This window comes from Mesitornis unicolor, unplaced genomic scaffold (assembly GCF_000695765.1).
Source record: "Mesitornis unicolor isolate BGI_N332 unplaced genomic scaffold, ASM69576v1 scaffold32136, whole genome shotgun sequence".
In the NCBI taxonomy this organism is placed as follows: domain Eukaryota; kingdom Metazoa; phylum Chordata; class Aves; order Mesitornithiformes; family Mesitornithidae; genus Mesitornis; species Mesitornis unicolor.
The window spans coordinates 641-11,588 of record NW_010190852.1 but is presented as its reverse complement, the minus strand read 5'-3'; the positions used below and the strand labels follow the sequence as shown (position 1 = coordinate 11,588).

General features: G+C 36.8%; 1 protein-coding gene across 1 annotated transcript; it reads right to left on the bottom strand.

Annotated features, from left to right (window-relative positions):
* Positions 1 to 4,340: 4,340 nt before the first annotated feature.
* On the bottom strand, positions 4,341 to 10,458 carry LOC104542294 (DNA-binding protein SATB1; the record flags this gene model as incomplete). The annotated part of the gene is made up of 4 exons (XM_010186548.1): positions 10,220 to 10,458; positions 6,254 to 6,430; positions 5,192 to 5,318; positions 4,341 to 4,464 (listed from the first exon to the last, which is right to left on the bottom strand). Coding segments are annotated over exons 1-4 (639 nt in total), but the record flags the coding sequence as incomplete, so codon positions are not given.
* Between the last annotated feature and the right edge of the window lie 490 nt (positions 10,459 to 10,948).

Below are 10,948 nucleotides of genomic sequence, written 5' to 3'. Positions count from 1 at the left end.
AGAATTAATACCTTGCTTCAGAAATGCTTTTGCAATAGTTTGATAAAGTGCAAAAAACCCCAAACAAACAAAAACAACCAACAAAACAAACAAAAAAATCAAAACCTCAAGCCTGTTTGTGAATATGAGCAACAATCAACCAGAAAATCTTTTTGCAGAAAAAAATCAGGTGAGATAATACCAGTAGAAAAGTCACTGTCATTTGATCACTGCTATATTTTCAAAGCAGTGCCCAGATATTAAGTAATCTCTATAATATCTTAATTTGGTAGGTGACTTGTTATCTTTCTGTCATGGAAAAGGTTACAGAAACTCAAGATAAGGGGTAGCTCTAAATGTTAAAAAGCACACAGCGAGTTTGGTCCAGAATTATCAAAAGAATTTCCAACCTTATCTGGGCCTGATCGCCCATGTTGCTCTCTTCTCCCTTGTAAAACCTAATCTAACTATATCTATATCTATATATATATACACACACGTACATACACACAGAGAAAGTGAGATACATGATAATTCAATAGGGACAAAACAAAATAAACCCCCACAAACCCTTATTATTATCAGCATAAATGTGACCTATAGTATTTCATTTATTTTAGATGTGAAAGTAATAAGAGACTTCCACACTAAAAAAAAAACCAGAGCAAACCTGTGAAAGCCAAGTATGAAAATGCTAAGACTAAGGCTGAGCAGAGACACGGAAGGACTAACATTAAATAACTAAATGCAACAGGCCTGCCTGCCTGCCTGCCTGATCACTTTAGAGCAGCTCCCAGTAGACTGAGGTACAGTAGAGCTTCTGTGCAAGGGGTTGGAAATAAGAATTGATGGTAGAACAATTTCTTTACAACCCTTTGGAGACTGAAGAGCCAAAACAGGAGGGAAATGAGATCTAGGCCACTTGCGAGATGCACCAATTTAATGGAACGAACAAGATGGCCCAAAATTGAGTCCTAGATTAAATTCCAAGTTGCCTTCCCCATCAAAAGAGGTCTAGAGAGGAAGCAGAAATGAAGCGAGCCGTGCGTGTCAAATGCGAGAAGTCTTTCACCTGACATCTGTGTATGCTGCCAGTCTCTAGCAATAAAATCCACAATCCTGAGTCAAAGCATGAAAATACACACAGCAGCCCATAATTCAGAAAAAGATTTGGCTTTTCTATCTGAAATTTGCAGCATCCTTTTGCCTTGCCTGCTTGACACCAAGGAATCTCAGACTAAATCTCTGGTAGGATGCTTGCGAATGGCAATTCAGAACCACACATTTGCTTCAGTCCTTCCCGAGGACTCCGAGTCATGTCAATGGGGTTTCCCCCCATGATGCTGACTCATATAGCAAATTATAAGCCTGGCTTTTGGGGACGGCCACAGTAGTCACAGAGTGAGACACCTGCAGCAGCTTCAAAAGAGACCACGTATTCAACTCTCCTAATGAGAACAAGAGTTGCAGTGGTATTTTACTTAAGAAGGCATGAAGAGTTCATTATGTGTACAGCCCAAGGTTTTAGTTGGACAAAAAGGTAAATGGCAAAAAAAAATTAAAAGAAAAGAAAAAAAATCTACTCAAGTAGATAATGTTGTTAAGTTTTCAAGACTCTATAATTAAGACAAACTGGATTTCAAAGTTTGTTTGCTCACATATTGTCAAGCCATTAAATATATCTGAACTATAAAAATAGTTGCTTGGATTTTCTTTGCTGTACATAGAATGTCAGTACTCTGAATAAATATGAACAATTTTTTTAATATATAAAATGCAAGATTAATTAAGCAAATCAAGTAAATTCTAAGTGGGAATGATGATTCTCAGTTTTCCATGCGTAAATGGGGCTTCAGAGATGCCGCGGACAGAGCACAGCAACTTGAATACTTTGCAACAAATCCTTCCGTACCTACACAAAATAGAGCACTGTTAATGACAGTGACAGAAAACGATAACTACTCTTGTTTCCACTTTGAGTCATTTTTCTGTGGTTAATAAATTATATCCATAACAGTGTTAATAAGTTATGGTACGGTGTCACTGCATTAGTTTGCATTTGTGATGAAGCACTTCATACAGCATCACCTATGCCCATGGAAGTACATAACAAGAGAGACCATTTCTCTGCTCTCAGAAGAGTCTCTAATGTTGGGAATTTGATGGACCTTCTAAGGCGACATTGCCTCATGACCTCTGTCTTGCTCTTACTTCTTACCTCTGTTACAACAGCACACCACTGCAGGGCAGTTCTCCAAATTTAATATGTTCAACAAAACACAGACACTCTTAAATCAGAGTCCTTTCCATAGGAGCAATATACGAGTTACTAGTTAGGCAAATATGGGAAGCATTCAGACCAATTTAGACATGTGAAAAGGACACAGTCAAATCAACACGTCCTCTGTCAAGCTCCCAAAGGGAAATGGGAAGACTTAGACTGACTGATGGGCTCTTGATCAACTGCTGTAACAGCTTGTTTTTCCAAAAGTTAAGAATAAGTAAATGTATTTTAAGGTTAAAGTGATTTGGTCTTTAAAGAAAAAAAAAAAAGGCAGAAGCTATTTAAATTCTTGCAACCTAACTACCACAGTTCTGCTAAAGACAGAGATGACAAAAGTAATAAGCATGCTTTTAACAACAGAAAGAAGCTCACGGCTTTAAGTATATTCTTTTACAAATAAAGAAGCAAAAAGAAGCAAAAAGAAGCAAAAAGAAGCAAAAAGAAGCAAAAAGAAGCAAAAAGAAGCAAAAAGAAGCAAAAAGAAGCAAAAAGAAGCAAAAAGAAGCAAAAAGAAGCAAACCAGTAAAGAAACAGCCCCAAATCAGAGTTCTGTAATCTGGGGTTTTGGTCATCTCAAGAGCTAACTTCAAGAGCTGTTATTAAGAACGATGATTATTGTCCGCTAAAACTGTTACATAAAAATTCAGTATAGTTTAAAGACAACTTTTTAAAAGAGTGTAATTATTGAATTGTCTCCAGTACCATGATACCACCCTCTACTGAAGTATTCCTTTTAAGAACCGTTTTTCTGCTTTATCATTGCATCATCTACATATATACAGAAACTTCTATGTGAAACACAGTGTCCATGAACAGACATAAAATATTCCTTCTTGACAGAATTCACTTGCTTTCCATCAGTATCAAGCGAAAACCAGCACTATTAGATTAAAATGGAGAAAAATCTCACATTATCTGCTGCCTCCATAAACCAGCAGTGCAAAAGCTCACATGCCTTTATAGTAGGCACATACAAGATGACTTTGCAAACATATTACTGGAATGGTTTGCAACCAGTAAAGATAATTTTGATTGTTTCCACTTCAAAACTTCCTATACCGGAGTCACACCGCTGAAAACAATCTAACCATAGTGGAAAAAAAGTGATGGGAAAACAGCCTGCTAATATATCTGCTGGAAAGACAGACAAAAAGAGTAGTCCTCTATAGATTAACTGAAGTCCTGCGGAGACAGGCTCCAATATTCCGAGCAAGAGAAATAAAATCCCCATAAAAATACCTTGACTTCCTTAATTTCCTTTTTCCTCTCCCTACCACAACTAGCATCATTTATTTGCGTACTCAATTTTTCTTCACTGCACCACAACAAAATAAATTTTAAAATTTATAAGATAAAAATTAATATGATGTTCCTGCCACAGCATCATTGGACACCATACAGTGTAGAAAAGTAAATTGAGCCTTCACAGTAATTTGACAAAAGAATGACAAAAAGAATGGCAACAAAGAACTAAGGCTTGACGAAAGCATCAGTTCAATATTTAGCAATGCGTAGATTGAGGTTTCACTTCTGTTTAGGTATATTTTGATTAGAACTAATAAATGGCTGATTTTCCTTTGGTTGTTTGCAACAACAACACATCACCCAAAGAGCTTTATTCTTTATTCCTTCTCATATAGCATGCCAAAGACTGTCTCATTTTATGAATTAGCATTTAAAACTACTGTAGGTTATCTAACAAGCATTCAGATTCAATAGTACTTTTGACAGCAGTAAGTAAAGAGCCTTTTAACATCTTGAACACATGTGCTTGAAAAAAGTAGTTACATCAAAGCAGTTCAAAGACTGAAGACAAAAACCAGTTAAAATCCAGTTTGCTACGAGACAATTTTAGTGTGGTGTAAACAACCTTTCACAATTCTCCATGGGAAATGTTGTAAGACTATGTTCAAAATGAATCAGGCATATTTATAAAGATCATGAAGTGGTCAAATGAATTTGCATTTTTGGCAGATTCACTCCACGGGTACTACTTGCTACAGTCTGCAGAAATCTCAAATCTCACATCAGCATTGTCTATAGTGCTTTATTATTTATTACATGTTATGCTAAGTACCTGTGAAAGGGGACATTCCTTGGCCAATGAACTCTGGTTCATATCCTTCAGTAAGTCCTTCAGAGCATTTCTTACTGTTGTGTGAGACCATTGTTCAGCAGGCAAGTCTTCTAGTTTAGGGCAACTATTTGAAACACAGATTAGAAAAGGGATTATTACAAGATTGCATCCTGCTGCAGAACATTCCTTTAAGACAGACAGATTTCATTTTGCGCATCAAGCAGATGCATCTGGAGATTGCTCTCGGTCTCCTGATTGTTCCGATTAGTTAATTACTTTATACAACACATCTGCTGTATTGATGCATGAATTATACATCAGCTGCATGTGGCGACTATTTTTTCATGTTACTTCTACCTTCCTGCTCTGATGCGCTTGGTAAAACAATTTAAGGTGTAATGCTTTCTCACGACTGATCATGAAAAGCATTAATATATTAACCGGTTTTTTTCTTTTTTCTTACCATGAAATTTAAGAACCTAGACAGCAACAATAGGAGTGAGCAAGTCATTCTTTTACCAAATGCACACAGATGGTACTGTTCATGATATGCAAAAATATTTTTCTCTTAAGTAAACTTTATGTAAAATGCCTTCTTGTAATGCATCATTTAATTGACTAAAATGCAATATAGTTTTAATGAGATATTCAAAGAAAACCTATGTATCAGAGCTATAAAAGTTTTCTGCAACAGTATACTGTAAGTTAAAGAAGAATTAGAGTAACTAAAAAAGAATTTAGATAAGCTTTGTACTTTGAGCACACAGCACAGTGGGAATTAAACACAAGCAATATTAACAGTAACAGCAGACAAGTAACAGTTCATGTCCCTGAACTGGTATGCAACTTACCTGTGTAACTGGATTTTCAGTGTGACCACATGATACACGTCCTGCAGCATGTCTGCTACTGTAGCATCAGGAGCATCTGTCACATAGGAAAGTGGAACTGGATTCCACTTCCCAACCTGGATAAGCCCTGCGGGAATTTTGGTTTTTTTTAGGGGAGGTGGGGGGTCAGAAGTAGGCAAGAAAGGTAGGAAAAAACAACAAAAAAATAAGTAATTTACCTGTTAATTCCTAGGGGTAAAAGAAACACCTGTTTTTAACAAGATCACTAGCTTTGTTTCTAGCCTCTTAAATCTGGCAAAACAAAGAACACCCTCCCTATGCCCTCAGAAAAACCCAAACACTTCACCTGTACACCTTCAAGAATATGCTTTATCTATATTATGAAATTATATATGCATTATATTATATGAATTTTATGCATTACAGTAGAGATCTTTTAATATGTCTAGAAGTGCATTTTCCAAAGTTTCCATTAATTCAATAGGACATGATATAATAGCTAGCATTCCTCTTAATAAATTAGAAAAGATTTTGTAATGCAGGGACTGAGAGAAAAAAAAAAACACAAAACAAACAAACAAAAAAAGAAACAAAAACCCCCGAAAACAACAACAACAATAAAACAAACCACCAAAAAAACCCCCAACACTTTGCAGTCTATAAAACCATCAGGAACAAAATAAAAGAAACAGAGCTGGATATTCAGTCATAAATGCAAGTTGACTCTCAACAGTCCATCTGCTCAAATATGCTTTACACTTCCTTGTGGATCCTCAGTGGAGCAGATTATTAAGGTCAATAAGCATACTAATGATTCAGTTGAAGTCTTTTTTTTCCTTTAAACAAAACAAAAAGCATCTACCTCCACATTCCCCATGAACAAAACATGTGTTAACTAAACAAAAATAAATTAAGGGAAGGAAAAAAAAAAACCACAGAGACAGCATCTGCAAGAAGTTTAAGAAGTAAAACCTGCATCGCATTCCTGAAAGAAATCCTGCCCCTCTCCCAAGACCCCACAAACAAACACAATTCATCGTAAAATTTCATAATCTTATTTACCTTTTGCTTGGGCAGCAGAGCTGTGAGAATATCCAAGTGATAGCAATGCCATTTCAATCAGTTGGTTGAAAAGCATATCCTTCCTCACCAACACAAATTCTGCATGCTCCTCCTTAGAATCATACTCAATGGCATTTTCATAATGTTCCACTACACAGAAAACTGGAAGCATACTTCCTATTAAAAAAAAATAAATTTAACATATTAAACTTGAGTTATAGTAGAGTAGGTGGGTCTATACAGCATTATGTAAATAAAACCTGTACGAACAGGCAGATGAGGCATCAAGAATCATAACAAGTATTTGATAAACATATTCCCTGAGTCCTTTCCCCTCACCCTCCCCCAAAAAAGAGAAAGTTCTACAAAACATACATCTCTCTGAAAAGCAGAAATGCAAATTTACCTCGCTTGATCAGATACAGATTAAAGAATTACCTTCTATAGAAACAACAAGGTTGACTGAAGAGAAGTTGATTCTCTCTGTCCTGCCTGATTTGTTGTGAGTAGCAGGCAGCATGAGAACCTAAATACAGACTGCAGATGTCTTCACTGTGAGCCATTTTAGTACCAGCTACATAATTTTGTTCGTTAACATTAAAACTTTCTTAGTCCTGCCAAAAATATTTAATTGCTTTCAACATCAACAACAAATCACCTTGCGTGTTATACATTCACTCTGAAAAGAGTACACAAGGAAAGAAGGCAAAAGTTAACACTAATTTGTGCTTCATTCATTGAGTGCACTTGAGCACTACTTTCTCTCACATCTTTAAGAAACAAATCATTATTTCAATGCCGGTTTAAGAAGTGTACCTGCAGTTCAGACTTTTTGTTTGGTTGGTTGGTTTTTGTTTGTTTTTTTTTTGTTGCCTCCTGCACTTTGCATTTCACATTTCTGGTTTTCATTGCTATTTTGGTATGTCTGAAAGTAATTACTGATTTCCAGTTTTGTAGCATCATACGACAAACCCTTCCCTATGCTGCACAGAATATTAAGCAAACAACCTTTTTCCCTTTCGTTTTGCCTTTTTTTTTTTTTTTTTTGACAACAGACAGAGAAGTAACAAATGGCCCAAGCTGTTTTAGGGACAAAGTCTGTCCCGGCAATTGGATTTCTAGACTTTGTGAAAATCACTCCCAGCTGGACATGGGTGACACGATGACCTCAGACCTGTGGTTTTAGACCCAGGTCCTGTCCCACTGTCTCCAGCAGCGCAGGTTAGAATCTCTTAATGACAGAAAGCAAAAGGGTTAAAAGCAGATGCACAGAACTGTCTTATGGCAGCCTGCCAGAGGGGTATCATCTTTAGCATAAATGATGACAAGGGTTATTTTAACAGGGCACCCAGGAACTCCAATTAGTCCTACAATGTTAATGCCTCTATAACCACTGCCCTCTAGACTTACGGAGACCTCCTAACCTGCTAAGGTGCACCAGACGTGCTGTAGTTAAAAAGAAGATTTCCTCTTCACAATAGATAAACGCTTTAAAACCGCGTCTGTTGATTTGTGCTCTAACATATAGCAAGAAATCACGATAAAAAAGATACCTCTTAAGCACGTATATTTAAACTACATCTGTCCACCAGAGAGTCAATCTCTGGCAAACAAACCCCTTAAGGCTCGCTTGGAAAAGCTCACAAACTCACTCCAGTTTGCCCAATAGGCTCAGCATGAAAGACAAGACTAAAAGCTTGCCAATATTTATGTAGTGCAGGAAGGAGATTTTTTTTTTTGTCTTGGTTCTTTTAAATCTAAGCGAGACTGGTCAGGAAAGGAGAGAAGACCAAAGCAAAAGCAGTACATGCAAATTGGCGATCTCTTCATTGGTTTTAATTAAGCTGTGGAGAGTTTTCTAAAACACACACATGCTTCATCTGCAAAAAGGTGGCAGGGCTTTTTTTTCCTTCCAGGCTCTCACAATTGATGTTTGACCTACTACTGTCTGACTCAGAGCAAGGGCTCAAAATTCTTAAGCAGTTTCAGTGTTAATTCCTGAAGATAAAATGTAAACAAAGCTTCACTTTAACAAACAGTGCAGATACACTGGAAAACATCTAAAGCGTATTTGGTTTTTTCCCTCTTATCGGCTCCTACAAATTAAGCTATGATCAGACATAAAACTAGCAATGTGCAGGTGCTTTGCTGCCTATCAGCGCACTTTTTGCCAGGTACACTTTCTCGTGAGCTGCAGCGTTCTGGAAAAACGTGGTACTTTAAACAACACGGCAGAGCCTGCTGGCCAAATTTTGCTGTACAGCGTAGATTATCAGAGGTGGATCCTGGTAGTGAGACACAGGTATCATCTGACTACAAATCAAGCCACTAAATCTTTTAGCAAACTGTCACTGGTGTCCTTCTGTTAATGTGAAAAATGTTATACAGGAGAGCACAATCTCAGCTGGCTGATCACTCCTGCGAGTACTTGGCAAGACCTCCAAGTGCAGCAACTTCATAACCTTCTAGTATTAAAGGGGAGAGCATTGGTCAGTGCTCATTGCTAAAAATACAGAATGATTTAAACCTGAAGGCAGTGTTAGAGCTTTTGCTGAAGGTTTATGAGTCTGTGTAAACAGCATGTCTGCCATAAGGAGCAGGGAAGTCTGTAGAATCCTTGTCTAAAACTGTCCTGGCATTAAAGTTTGCTGTGCAAATATCACATAATACCAGAGACAGCTGAAATCTCCTATTTAGGAATTTATGGAACTTATACGTTCGCAGGCGTCAGAAAGTCCTTTTTATATAGCCCCACTGCTTCACTGTACAATATTAATGCACTCTGCTTGAAAAGCCGTAATAAATTATATTTTTAATGCTCTTACCCTGGCTTTCTTAAGATGCATACATTCTTGGCAAACAATCAATAAATAGGGTAATCATGAGCAGAGGCCAAAGAATTTGCTGAAGTGCTGTTTTTCCATTTTTAATAGATAAAGATCTAACAATACGGACTGCTGTGTCTGTTCATTTCAGGATCAATATATTCTTTGTTTTCACCAAACCGAGGAAAAAATAAATGATTGTACGATAAATGTTATGCATCAGACACAATGAAATTCCTCTGCCTTCTAACTTTGTGCGTTTAATAGTCTTGGTTGCATTTTGCACTTTGTTTAGCAAATGCAAGAAAAATCTGGAATATTAACATACACCGATAGTTACACTGAGAAAAGTAGGGGCTGGTTTAAAACAAATGCCAAATTAAATGCAGCATATTTTGATTTAAATTAGCAAGCCTGTAGGACATGGTCAAAAAGACTTGCAGATTTTGATAAGCAGAATTCATAGATTATTGTCCATTAAAAGTATTTTCAATGCAAACAAAAGCCATTCATATACAAACATCAATGATTCTAAATGTGTCTTTTCCTTGTGTAAATGTCTAATTACAGCAAACCAGCCACTGAAAAATATGACACCCAAGTTGTTCATTGTTCAATAATGAATTGTACTTAAGAAAATAAACTGCGAAGATTGACATCATAAATGACTTTTCCAATGTGATACCTAAAGATTTACACTCTCTCCTTTAAGCCAACTTGCAACTGTTACGGAAATAGTGCTGCCCTTCCAAGCTTGGACCATCATTAAGAGGAAAGGTGAGAATTTCTTCTGGGAGTACAGTATTCACTCTTACATATTTTCGCGTTTCTTAGCCCAACACTAACTCAAAGAATTAATGCATTATATTACTTCTACTTCCACGAAGGAATTTGCTTTAATCAGGGCAGCTAGCCTTTACCTTAACAAAAATCAGACTCCACCCTGTAAAGCAAGATGCTCCACCCAAGCATGAAGCTTACATATCCCAAATGTGATTTATATCAGAGTTGGGAATATATAGTATTTTAGAATGGAGACTTAAACCTGAAATATAAATGAAGTAGAGTCTGCAAAAGTATGCTTTCCCCCCCAAATATTATAAATCGTATTTCTCTAATGCAGAATTATCAAAAGTGTTACCTTTTCTAATATTAGTTTTCATCAGGTGTCCAGAGTGTTTTAAAGGCACTCCTTGCATTTTAGTTCCTGTACTTCCAAGTCTTCCTCTTCCTAATGGGCTCCCATTCTGTTCCAAGCGCGCAATTTTGGCTGGTGGACCCTTCGGATCGCTTACATTGTTAGACATTTCTGAATGTTCTTTCCCCTGAGTTGCCTCGTTCAAATGATCCATACTCAGTCCCGCCTCTAAAGATCACCTGCCATGATTCAAAAAAAAATATATATGTTGTACACGTGTGCGCATATGTATACGTACACAGCCTGCACATGTACAGAGAGAGATGTATGTATCGTAAGCTCATAAAGATGAATAAATAACTATTTTAACTGGAAAGAAGATGCCTTTTTTAAACTTTTTTTTCTTTTAAAAAAACTTATACTCCAAAAATGACCTCATACCCCACTTTACAGAGAGATAGCATCATAATCTAGTGGAAATATTTTTCAAAAACCAACTAGCATACGCCTTTAAAAAAAATTCTTCAGAAATATTCTACTAAATCTGAGAGAGGCTAAGACTCATGTAAATGATGCTAATTGTCAAGGTACGTGCTCCAACACAGCTATTGTTACAAATCTCACAGAAAGGTCTGTTATTAATCCTGGGTGTTTTTATTGTGCTGAGAGAGACAGAGACAGAAAAAGATTCTAGTGAAACATTTCTCAATCTACTTGACTGAAAAAATGGAC